Consider the following 12,263-nt stretch of genomic DNA (forward strand, 5'->3'; position numbering starts at 1 on the left):
AACGGACACGGACACGGAGTATCTTGTATAAAGTCAATGACAAATTTAAATGACCTTTACACATAACTGAACACATATTCAGTTACTACAATGTTTATCTACCAGTAGAAATTATGACGTCTCTAGCATAAAATAAAAAAATTGAAATAGTTGGGAAATGAGTTTCCAGTTTCCATAAAAAATGTTTTTTTGAACATGCCTTTCACTTAAGTTCCCTTTCAAGTTAAATTGCAATTCACGTTCGCGCCGCTAGAGGCGCAAAAGTAGCACGCTTCACTTTTAACGAAGAGGAAAGGACACAAGATTGACTGAAATAACGTTTTTAATATTTAAATTGTAAACACATACATTGTAACACAGAAAATAATGGCCATGGTGGGACATGTAATATTAATGCCTAGCAATCTTTTGTTAAACACATTATTGTCTTTTCAAAGTGTCAATGTCAAGACCATTGAATATTATAAAGTGCTTCAGTTTTGGACCAAAGACAATACTATTTTTTTCTTCCAAGTCATCTGATGTGCAGCAGGGATTGTTGCTTGATTTTTGGGGGGTGTTTGACTAAAGAGCACCTCATGGATTTGGAAAACAATCTGTATGTAGCACCTCGTTGCTTTTGGTCACTTCACGGATAATAAAGGTGCCGTGTCGAGTCAAAATGGCTGTGGAAAAAGTGGTTGTGTGGTATTACTAACGTAACAATTCAATCTAAGCTTTAACAGAATAAGGAGGCACATCCTGAGTTATTACTCCTGTACTAGACCCATGAATGTATTTTCTATAAAAAGATGGCACAGACATTTTGTTTCTGTACAGTACCTCTCCTGCAAGTTTTGTTTTCTTGGTCTACATCTGAATACCTTTATGAAACAACCATGAATCTCCCAGTGAAATCCCATTAAACACATGAGTTCACACATTGAACAGCGACCACCTGTTTATACTCACATAAAAATACTTCAGAATGACAAAGCTGTAATGGCTCTTGCAACTGGACAGAACACATGCTTTAGCTCACATTGGTATCCTAAACACGGAATCCATGTAAAGCATGCAATAAACTTCCAAACTTCACTATGTAAAAAACTAGCTAGCACAGTAGATGTAAATACCGCCGTTCAGAGGACAGTGTGTGCTTGAGGAACAGCCATCTGTTCAGGTAAAAACGCTTTTGGCATCGCTTCGCATACAGTAATGGCTGGCATCTTTTTTAGTCTGGAGTGTTGATTCAAGGCACAACACTTTCAAACACAATAATGAAACATTGCACGTCTTCAAAATATCATCTGATTATAGATTTAAATGCATATCTGAAAATAAAGTACAAATAAAGTACAAATGATCAACGAAAGTTTAAAGCCAGCGTTAAGGGAAGAGATGAACGTCGGCCCTTATTTAGACATCTGGTTTGGCAGTGTCTGGTTGATATTTTCGAATGGTCTCTTCAATCGAACGTTCAACGCCAGTGGAGCGAACGGCTTCAAGTTTCACCCTCAGCGGTGAGCGCCAGGCTCAGCGTCCTCAGTATATTTGACTCGATTTCGATTCTTCTTTTTGCATTGATTTGCATTGGTAACTTTCAGTAGTGTGTTTAAGGTCCGTCGCCCTCGTGCAGGCACACACTCACCTGAAATGAACAAAAAAATAGTACAAAAAAAACCCACGCTAGTCCAAGAAAGAAGGTTTTTTTATCCATTGAATGGAGGTCGCAGTGGATCACACGACAGTCTCTATGGCCTTCTCGTCTATAAGGAAAGCCTTCAGCTGGGAAATGTCCACCACGGTATCGCCTTTGTTAACAGAAATGTCTTTCAGGTGGTCCTCGTCACTTTGGTCCTTGGCAAAATTAACAAACACCTGAAAAAATTAACAAATATAAGGTAAATATTAGGGCTGTCAAAAGATTAATCGCGATTAATCGCATCCAGAATAAAAGTTTGTGTTTACATAATATATATCTGTGTACTGTGCATAATAATTTTGTATTTATTAACACATACACATCCATGCATATATTTCAGAAAAATCTAAATATTAATAAACATTTATATATAATTTCAATTATTGCCCTTACAGAAAAGACACATGAATTTCACACGTTTTTTACATGTTTTTCGCATGTGATCACATGTATACAACATGTGTTTAACATGTGCAAAAAACACATGTGAAATGTGTGTTTTTGGAACATTTTGGTGTGAATTCGATGTGAATTCCCATGTGAAACACATAGGATAACATGTAAAAACCCATGGGATGACATGTGCAACATGTGGTGACGTGAAGAACATGTGATCACATGTGGAGACATGTCACACATGTTATCCCATGGGTTTTTACATGTTATCCCATGGGTTTCACATGGGAATTCACATGGAATTCACACTAAAATGTTCCAAAAACACACATTTCACATGTGATCACATGTGTTTTTTGCACATGTGAATTTCGTGTGTCTTTTCTGTAAGGGTGGTAAATATAAATAAATACATGTAAATATTTCCTAAATATGTATTACTTGTGTATGTGTTTGTATTTATGAATACAAAATTAATATGCACAGTACATAGACATATGTTATGTAAACACAAACTTTTATTCTGGATGCGATTAATTGCGATAGTAAATATATATTTTGCAGGGCAGGGTTATTAAAGCTTCATTAGTTTTAAAATTTTATAAAATGTCTGTTTTTTTGTTTGTTTAATTTTGTAACATGAGTACATTTTTAGTTTAGTTCATTTTTGGAACTACAGACAATTTGTGTTTTAAAATGATTATTCCTTATAAAGTCTCTATGATTACACACAATACTTTTTCGAAAAATGAACTGTTTGTTGTTTAACATGATTTAAAATACTAAAAAAAGTTATTTTCTAATTTCATTTTATTGTTCGGTCTCTTAGCATTTTAGTGCACAGTTCTAGTTTATTATGCTTTGCTCTATCACAAACTCCTTTCTTAGGTAAAAAAATACTTGTTTTGTATTCATAATAGTTTGAATCAATAACAATACTGTTGTGGAACCAACTGAACTGAAATTGCAAACAGAATTGAAACCAATCCTAGCAGGGGTTCTTACTCGGTCTAAGGTGGTCTGTGAGACGGAGTAGTCCTCGATGTGGAGCTGCTCTTTGTTCTTAGAGAGAATGCTGAAGATGCGGGCGAGGGAGGTGAGGGAGGATGGCAGCTGGTACTGCAGCATGTTTCTGTGTTTCTCCTTCAGGGTGCTGCCCGGCAGCTTCCGCTCAATAAACTCCATCACCGGCTCCAGCTGCGGATCGGAACCTGCCACCCGCAAGATGATGGTGTACCCGTCACCGAACCTGGTGCAGAGGACAAAGGCCTTTCAGAATACTGCTCTTACTGTATACGCTCAATATTTCTTTAATACACATGTGTTCGTTTTAGGTATATCACGCTTTGAAATATAATAGACTATAAGACTTTGTTAAATACATACTTAATAAATCCTTTTTTTTTTTAATTGGTGAGTTGGAGTAAATAGTAAAGGAAAAACAGATGACAACAAAATTCAGCACACTATACTATAGGAAGACCTTTGAAAGTCTCCCAGGATGCACCTCATGAATTTATAGCTTATATGGAAGTGTTTGGTTTGCATTCCTACCTGTTCTTTAAGTGCTGCACGCTGCCCAGACAGCGGAACCTGCCGTTGACCATAATGGCCATACGAGTGCAGAGAGCTTCACACTCCTCCATACTGCAGATTAACATGAAACGACACAAATTTAGCATTTGTTGCTGTGTCGTATTATGCATGTTGTTTAGGATAGAAAGAGGTTGAATTTCTCTGTCTCACCTGTGCGATGTCAGAACAACCGAGCGTCCCTCTTTAATGATGCTGAGGATGCAGTTCCACAGCGCCCGTCGGGCTTTGGGGTCCATCCCAGTGGTGGGTTCGTCCTGTAACCACAGCGACAGCCAAGTTAACCGTGGCCCACAGATTCAGCAGAAAACACAAGCAGAACACCATAAACAGAGGAAGGAGAGTTATCATACTCCTCGATTCAGACTGACATACAGTCGAATTGTGCAGCCTTGCGCTGCTTCGCTTTAACTGGCCTGTGCAACCTGATTTTCAGAGATTGAAACACTTTATGGCGCATTAAAAACAAAGAGCATTTGTGGGTGTTGCTTTTGAAAAAGAGGTCTGCCGAGCAGTCGATCTGAGGACTGTTACACAACAGCTCTGAACTAAATTGGAATGAATGCTCTTTTCATGAAATCGAGGTGACTCAAATACGTCCATTTGCAGCGATTTTGGAGTATTTTAAAAGGATGAAAGCACGAAAACGTTGGTGGTTTTGTGTTTTAGTATGACTGTCATGAAAACTGAATTCATTTTGTGCATCAACTCTGCATATTAATAAGACCATTCGTTTTGCTATTCTAGCTATGCACAATATTTTAACGTTTGCCTTTTGCATAAAATCACTGAATCACTGGTTACGAAATGTTACAAAGTTTATGAGTCGCACACTAACCAGGAAAACTACAGGTGGGCCTCCAATGAGTGCCATGGCGGTGGAGAGTTTTCTCATGTTTCCTCCACTATAGCTTCCCGCTTCTTTGTCGACATATTTCATTAGCCCCAGTTTACGAATACCCCAGTCTGCCACCTGCGACAAACAAACAACCAACCAATCAGATGACTCGATTACGACTTTCGATAAAATAATGTGGTTAGAGTTTTGCACACAACGGACCTCGCACACTTCTTTCTCCGGGATGCCCCTCAGAATGGCGTAAAACTCCAGATGTTCCCGGCCGGTTAGCAGGTCATTGATGGCATCAAACTGTGGACAATATCCCATCTTCTGATGGACTTCATTGATTTCTGTCAACACGCTTCAGAAACAACATAAAGTTGGTCAAGGTTCAAGAAACATAACCTGATTTTGAAGACACTGGATACGGTAGTACACAACATAAGCATGGTGTTAGTCTTAAATGTATGCTGTTGTTGTACCTCTTGCCTGCCAAGTAGGCCTCTCCGCTAGTGATTACAGCATCTCCGGTGAGCATCTTGAACGTGCTCGTCTTTCCAGCTCCGTTCACACCGAGCAAACCAAAACACTGATGAAGCAAATCTCACCATTAAAATCATAATCACCATCAGTATATCCCAAGATATAAAGTAACAAGAAGTGTGCTCACCTCTCCTGGTGGGATGCCCACGCACAGTCGGTCTACAGCTGGTTTCTGTTTCCTCTTATACACCTGCAGGAACAACAACATTACTATAAAACTAAAAAACAACTCAATATTTAGAAACGTGCAATTCTTACTATTTAAAATCTGTTCATCTATACAGAGATGCGTGTTAGATGCTAATCAAATTTCACGCACCTTTGTGAGCTGCTTGATCTCGAGAATATCCGTCTGTCCGCCTCCTCCCAGAATCCTTTGCCTCTCTCTGGCCACATCTTCATCCTCCTCTCCTATTGGCTGCAGCTTAGAGCTAACTGACCTATTAAACCAAAACATGTATTATTTATTTTGTAACATTGCATTTTGATTCATTTGATTTTTTCCCATTTGAAACGATGAAAGGTCATGTTGGGTCATCACCTGGCCTTGATGCAGAAACGGTATTGGATGAGGACGGTGATACAGAAGAAAACCAAGCCTTCTACAGCCATGGCAAAGAGATTCTTGCCCACCATGTCCCACGCCAGAGGAGAACGGAACCGATTCTCGCCTGAAACAATCAAAAAGGCTGTGTTAGAAGACATAGTGTTTCATATTGAATGAATTACATTTAAAATTAACAACCTGTCGCAATGCATTATGGGATTGTCTCCTTCACGAAGGATACACGCAGTGCTTCCTGCCTTTCGTGTCATGGGTGCCTAAATAAGGTTTAGCCTAATTTGCTCCTGGTGTCTTTCTCAGAAAAGTATTTTGTTTAGAGGTAAACATGTTTGAGCAACTGTAATTCTAATGCATGTTCCTGGAAACCATCCAGTGCAAGTCCACAATACCACTTTGACCGCTTGCCAAAATAAACTCTAAATGATCTAAAAAACGGTACGCACCGAATCTCTCCAGAGCATCAGCCATGGCTTGATTCTTCACCATGTCGATGAGACCTCTGCCCAGACAGAAGTGAGGGAAGATCAAGAACACATTCTTCAAGATGTTGTTGATGCCGCCAATCTCCTAAACAAATAGGAGAAACAACAAGAGGTCATTCAGGGACTTTCCGAGCTATTTGTAGCTGTCTTTCATCATATGAATCAAGTCTTATCTCCAGTAGCAGAATTTGACTTACATTGCTGCCAAACAGCTCCAGGACAAACGTGGACACGCTGCCGTTTATCCCAATGAGGATGTTAATGCTTGTCAAAACCACATATGCCGTGCTGGGAATCTTAAAGAAGAATGATGCTGGGTACATCAGGGGGGTTATGGACCACCTAGAAGGTCACAACACATTTTGTTTTTGGATGTATCTATGCTCAATGCTTTCATACTATTGACACACTTTTGGAGATCATATGTGTTAAAATCACATATAGCACTATACCATAGTATAGTACTGTATATATAGTACTATAGTACTTTGGGACTTACCCATAGAGCAACAGCAGTAGAGCGAGAACAGGGAGGTTGGTGGAGGACACGTAAGCCTCCTGCTGGAAACAGACGAAGATGATGATGACCAACGTTGCTGGGACAATGTAGTTGCACTAGAGGAAAAAGACAAAATTAGTCAAAAGATGCTTAAATAGACCACAGATGCACATCTATATAGAGTATTTCATTGTTTTAATACAATCTCTATAAGAATCAGTGTTGACAAGCTGTTGAAGAAGTTCAACTTAACAGGTTTAGCACGCACTTACCATATCCCAGACAAAGTTGGCCAGCCAGTAGAGAAAAGGCTGCACTCCGCTGATAAACTGCATGTGTTTTGCTTTATTCACTCTCTCTTGAATGAGGAACACCACAAAACTGGCCGGGACGAAGGACATGGCGAAGATGACGCAGATGGACACCAGGACGTCCACTGAGGTTGTCATTCTGGAGGTGGATGGGGTCAAAGGTCAGAAATGGAGATCGCATCGGTACATGAGAGTATATTGGTTTTGTTGTGACTTACAGGGCCACCTGCGAGAGCTGCTCTTTGGTCAGATTGAGCGGGTGGTTGAACGCATTGATGCTGAATTTGGAGCGCTCGGGGCCGGCGGGGAGATTAGAGCGCAGGACGGCATTGTTCATGACGTTGAGGAACGCTCCGATACTGTGCCAGCCCTTGTTATTGAACCAGATCTATACAACAAGAAGACAAAGTTATAATGGTGTTCATGCTAATCTATTAAAAATCTATATACTGTATATTTACAGTATTATTATTATTTAAAAAAAATAATAATAATAAATTGAATAAAAATAAAAAAAGAAATAAAAATCATGAGAATACTTAAACGTCTATTTTTTTTTTTAAAGAATTCAATAACGAGTAAATATATACAGTATAAAACATTCTGGTATGACAATGTATAATTCTACAATATAATTCAACATATAAATCTGAAAAAAGTACAATCATTTAATTAAAATTATGAAATAAGTATGTAAATATATATAAGACATTCTGATATAACAATGTCTAATTCTATAATATAATTCAACATAAAAATCAGAAAACTGTACAAAAAATAAATTCAAATCATGAGATAATTAAAGTTCTATTATTCAAATTAAAAATCATAAATATGTAAATATATAAGACTGACATATAAGAATAACTAAAATTCTATTATTCAACTAAAAAATATAAATCATAAATATTTAAATACATTTAAATATATCCTTCATATATAAAGTACATTATTATAAAGGGAAAAGCAATAATAAAACATTATTAATGAATTAAATAAACAACATTAAAATACAGGGTTATATAAAAAATTATATAATGGAACTTTAGCTGATTTTCCAGTGGGAAAATAATTAAAGCTGTACAGTAAACACTCTGTTGACGGATTACTCACACATTTCTGCAATAAAGCAACCGAGTGGTAACAAGTTCTTTATTTACCAGCTTGGACAAAAAGTGTACACACCTTTACGTTGTTCTTGGTGTCAAGTCCTCGGATAAATGTTGACAGGCCTTTCAGAAAGCGATCAGCTGCAGCGCCCTATGGGCATCAAAACTGGGTTTAACACATGCCAAAAGTCCAAACACTGGGCAGTCACATTGATCTCTGTTGAGTAGCTGTCGATCAAATGTAAGGTGACATACCGTTTTAAGACTGAAGCGTTTACGAATGTGAGTGATGGCATCATTGATCTCATTGCCAGGCGGGAGGGCCTGTGAGCTTCTAGCACCCAATGAGAATCCACCATACCTGTAGACCAGCCAGTTAGAAATCATTTTAAGATGACTTCTTCAAATGTATAGTTTAAATGATTGTTGTTATAATCTTAAAAAGTGGCATGCGTACCTGAATTCGTTGACCCAGAGTTTGTTCTTCAAGCTGAAGAGAGAAAACAACAGTTATAGAACTGGTACAAGAATGAAAAGGAATAAGGTAAAAATGTCCTTTGTGGATTTATTCAACACACCTTTTGCCGATAATCTGAGCGTACGTCTTCACCAAGTAATCTGAAATATTTCTGCCTGTCAGATTCTGTAAGGTTTCAGAACTGGTGACTTGAATCTGAGGAAAATAAAATTAAGCGCATCACATTTTTGCAAGCATAATGCTGAAATACAGAATAATGCTACATTGAAGTAATATGGTACGATATTCGATGGCTGTGTGTACCTGAGGTGGGGGCAGACCCCCCGCTCCTGGCGGACATTCCGGAAGCATCCTTTTCCGTCCTTCACAGCTGCACTCACAAAAAGGTGACGGGTTTTCCATGCTCCAGTTTCCCTCCAGAAACATATCCTGAATGCTTTCTGGAACCTCTGCAGTCATCCATTCTGCATCCCCAGCCGAACATGACTTGCTACTGTTTCACATAAAAAAATCAAACAAACATTAAAATTGTAATCAAACTGAACTTCAACAGTTTTTAAAACCCACAAAAATCATTAAGTGTGTATCAGTAAATTCACTTTCTATAAATGTATGTTATAAATGTAAATTCTAACTATTTATCATTTGCACTACAGCAGTTTGTGTATGTGAAAAGGTCAGAACTCACGTTGATTTCTGCTTGTCTGAGCATTTTTCATTGTGAGCCGTATTGTCCATCAGTGCTTCAAGTAACCTGTTCGTATGTCCGTCTTGAGGTGCATCATTGCTATGGAAAAAGATGAAAATGACCCTCTTGTCATTCCAAACCTGTATGACTTTCTTTCTTCCGCAGAACACAAAATAATATATTTTGAGGCACCCATACATACACTTCTATTATATGGACACAAAACAATGCAAGTGAATGGGGTGCCGGTGCCAACATTCTTAAAAATATCTTATTTTGTGTTCTGCAAAAGAAAGAAGTAAATGATGATGGAATTTTCTTCTTTGGGTGAACTATTATTTTAAAGCACAGGGTGCGTGGCTGGTAGTGGGTACCTGACAAAGGTGAACTGCTCATCATACATGCTGGGTTTCAGAGCGAGGCTTGGATACTTTCCAAATGGAGGTACAATGAGACTGAAGACCAGGGCAATGCACACGAAAACAGCAGGCAGAACAATCTAAAACCAGCACAAACAAAAAGAGTTAGAGACTTGCGATGATCCACTGTAGGTGAGATGTTTAATCAATCTGTGATTGTGTAAAGAGAAGGGAAGGTCGTACCTGAGCAAAGAAACCTTTGCGGGAACGTCGGGCGTAGAGGAAGCGCTTCCAGAGCAAAGCCACGAACTGTTGTCTCTTCAGACTCCAGCCTTTCACCTGGTACGAGCCTTTACCATCAGCTCCGCCCAACCAGTCTGTCTCACGCGATTCTGCATGTGCACATTTACTCCAGTTAGATCTTTACATATTTTATACAAGCTATTTACATTTGAACTAAAGTTTAAAACAAAAAAAGATTATTTTTAGTAATTTGATCTATATTTCATTCTATACATTCTACTCTATCAAACAGCCTCTGTTGAAATGTGAATTCAAAATGTGTGATGCAAGTAGGGCTGTCAAACGATTAATCACATCCAGAATAAAAGTTTGTGTTTACGTAATATGATTGTGTACTGTGCATATTGATTTTGTATTCATGAAAATATACACATACATGCATTTATTTAGGAAAAATATAAACTATTATTTATAATTTAAATTACTGGTAAATAAAAATAAATACATGTACATATAAATATGTATACATGTATGTGTATGTGTTTTAAGTGTTTATAAATACAAAAGTTTATACAGTATGTTTATACATACAAAAGTTGATTTGCTTATAAATACAAAATTAATATGCACAGTACACAGACATACAGTACATGTATTATGTAAACACAAACTTTTATTCTGCATGCGATTAATCGTTAGATGGCCGTGGATGCAAGAAAAACGTATTACTCTATTCTCTACACATGAACTTGAAATACTTGAGAATGAAATAAACCAAGAAGTGGAATGGATGAAGAATGAGTAGAATAAGTATCTGGATCACCTTCTGAGTCATTGAAATCAAATTCATCTTCAGTGAAGGGCTTCAGACAGCTCTGATGGTCACCAAAAGCATGTCGACGATTTCTCCGTGTGGGTAGAATTCCATCTGTTAACAACACAAGAGGAGACTTTGTAACTCACAGGTTCCCTACTGACAGTACAAGAAAGTATTTCTTAAAGTATTGAACACAATGATTGAACGGTGTTGGATTTTACCTGACATTTCAGCATCCACCCCGTTGTCCTCTGCGACTTTGAGGAAAATCTGCTCAAACGTAAAAACGAACATAAATAAATAAATACAATCATTTCTATTGTAAGAAATGGACTGAACTTTAAAATGTTAATAATCCATCACCTCTTCCAGAGTCGTATCAGAGATGCCGTAGCTTGAAATGCCGAGGTCGGTGAGTCGATCGTCGATCTCGTGGAAAAGCTCCACAAACCCTCCGGCTTTAGCGTACTTGTAGGGCAGAACGTAAGTGATCTCATGACCCAGATCTTCAACCATTCTGGCTGTGGGAACGTGCTTGAAAATCACGTTAGAGATCAGGGAGATATCTGGAACAGGAGTTTCAAAAAGACATGCATGACTTGGTCTGTCTACACAGCCATCATGGGCACAATGTTTACCTTTTTATGCATGGTTGAGGAACACGCTTTACTAAGTTTTGAACCAATTTTTGACTTGTTAGGAGACTCCGACCAAAGAGGCTTTGTGTTTCGAGATGTTTGTACCTATTGTGGTCGTTTCACTTTCGTGGTCGCTGCCCAGTCCAGCATCAGAACTGCTATCAGACACGCTGTCCTCCTACAGAAAGAATAAAAGTCAATGGGTAAATGATACAATGTTTGAATAGGAAACACGGGGTTGAAAAATGTCACCAAGCCAACCCTCTAACCCATAATGCATCTCTACAAGGATTTACACCTTCTTAAGACTTCCTTTGAAATAAGACACGGTGCTGCTGGATGTTCGACAAGAGCTCGCGGAGAGATCGAAGTCTTTCTTCACCAGCGTCAGGTAGTATCCCGTACCCAGCTGGGTCTTGAGGAACAGCGAGGAACCCACACAGCAGAGCTTTCCATGGGAGATGATGGCAATGCGATCTCCCAAGATATCGGCTTCGTCCATGTGGTGCGTTGAGAGGATGATCGTGCGAGCTAAACAAATCGACACTTGGCCTTAATTGACGTTTTAATTCAAACCAATGCAGGAATGTTTGATTCAACAAGCTCTGTCTACCTTGACGATATTTTAGCAGAAGGTCCCAGATGCCTCGGCGAGAATAAGGATCCACTCCAGCGGTGGGTTCGTCTAGTATCACGACCTTTGAACCTCCAACAAACGCCAGGGCGACGGACAGCTTTCTCTGCATTCCACCTATAGCAAATCATCACAGACTTAGAAAACCAGACACTACATTTCAATTTGCGTTATTTTCTTTATTGACATTAGCATACCTGACAGCTGACTGGTGCGACACTTGCGCTTATGAGGCAGGCCGAGATCCATCACAATCTGCTCCATCTCTGCTTTCACCTTCTCCTCAGGCAAACCCTTCAGGCGAGCGTAGAACCAGATGTGTTCCTCTACGGTGAGCCTGGAAGACATTGAGAATCGTTCTGATTTTAGATCCAAGCTAAGCG

The 12,263-nt window shown here is 38.8% G+C and overlaps 1 protein-coding gene across 2 annotated transcripts in view; it reads right to left on the minus strand.

The window, feature by feature from the left end:
• Positions 1 to 304: 304 nt before the first annotated feature.
• abca1a (ATP-binding cassette, sub-family A (ABC1), member 1A) overlaps positions 305 to 12,263 on the minus strand; it is a 28,747-nt gene continuing 16,788 nt past the window's right edge. The window contains exons 21-50 of one of the 2 annotated variants that reach the window (XM_057331257.1): positions 12,078 to 12,217; positions 11,860 to 11,997; positions 11,545 to 11,777; positions 11,352 to 11,424; positions 10,972 to 11,174; positions 10,830 to 10,878; positions 10,615 to 10,719; positions 9,792 to 9,940; positions 9,564 to 9,688; positions 9,190 to 9,288; positions 8,805 to 8,991; positions 8,602 to 8,696; positions 8,481 to 8,513; positions 8,279 to 8,384; positions 8,100 to 8,174; positions 7,133 to 7,302; positions 6,876 to 7,053; positions 6,604 to 6,719; positions 6,302 to 6,446; positions 6,066 to 6,189; positions 5,599 to 5,728; positions 5,377 to 5,497; positions 5,185 to 5,247; positions 4,997 to 5,103; positions 4,734 to 4,875; positions 4,512 to 4,646; positions 3,827 to 3,930; positions 3,635 to 3,727; positions 3,086 to 3,329; positions 305 to 1,860 (exon numbers count right to left, since the gene is read on the minus strand). In XM_057331257.1, the coding sequence (XP_057187240.1) occupies positions 1,720 to 1,860; positions 3,086 to 3,329; positions 3,635 to 3,727; positions 3,827 to 3,930; positions 4,512 to 4,646; positions 4,734 to 4,875; positions 4,997 to 5,103; positions 5,185 to 5,247; positions 5,377 to 5,497; positions 5,599 to 5,728; positions 6,066 to 6,189; positions 6,302 to 6,446; positions 6,604 to 6,719; positions 6,876 to 7,053; positions 7,133 to 7,302; positions 8,100 to 8,174; positions 8,279 to 8,384; positions 8,481 to 8,513; positions 8,602 to 8,696; positions 8,805 to 8,991; positions 9,190 to 9,288; positions 9,564 to 9,688; positions 9,792 to 9,940; positions 10,615 to 10,719; positions 10,830 to 10,878; positions 10,972 to 11,174; positions 11,352 to 11,424; positions 11,545 to 11,777; positions 11,860 to 11,997; positions 12,078 to 12,217 (3,823 nt within the window). In that variant the 3' untranslated portion in view covers positions 305 to 1,719. Of the gene's footprint in view, positions 1,861 to 3,085; positions 3,330 to 3,634; positions 3,728 to 3,826; positions 3,931 to 4,511; positions 4,647 to 4,733; positions 4,876 to 4,996; positions 5,104 to 5,184; positions 5,248 to 5,376; positions 5,498 to 5,598; positions 5,729 to 6,065; positions 6,190 to 6,301; positions 6,447 to 6,603; positions 6,720 to 6,875; positions 7,054 to 7,132; positions 7,303 to 8,099; positions 8,175 to 8,278; positions 8,385 to 8,480; positions 8,514 to 8,601; positions 8,697 to 8,804; positions 8,995 to 9,189; positions 9,289 to 9,563; positions 9,689 to 9,791; positions 9,941 to 10,614; positions 10,720 to 10,829; positions 10,879 to 10,971; positions 11,175 to 11,351; positions 11,425 to 11,544; positions 11,778 to 11,859; positions 11,998 to 12,077; positions 12,218 to 12,263 lie in introns of both variants that reach the window. The other variant, XM_057331256.1, reaches the window with a different exon arrangement.

Source organism: Triplophysa rosa, linkage group LG4, assembly GCF_024868665.1.
Source record: "Triplophysa rosa linkage group LG4, Trosa_1v2, whole genome shotgun sequence".
NCBI lineage: Eukaryota > Metazoa > Chordata > Actinopteri > Cypriniformes > Nemacheilidae > Triplophysa > Triplophysa rosa.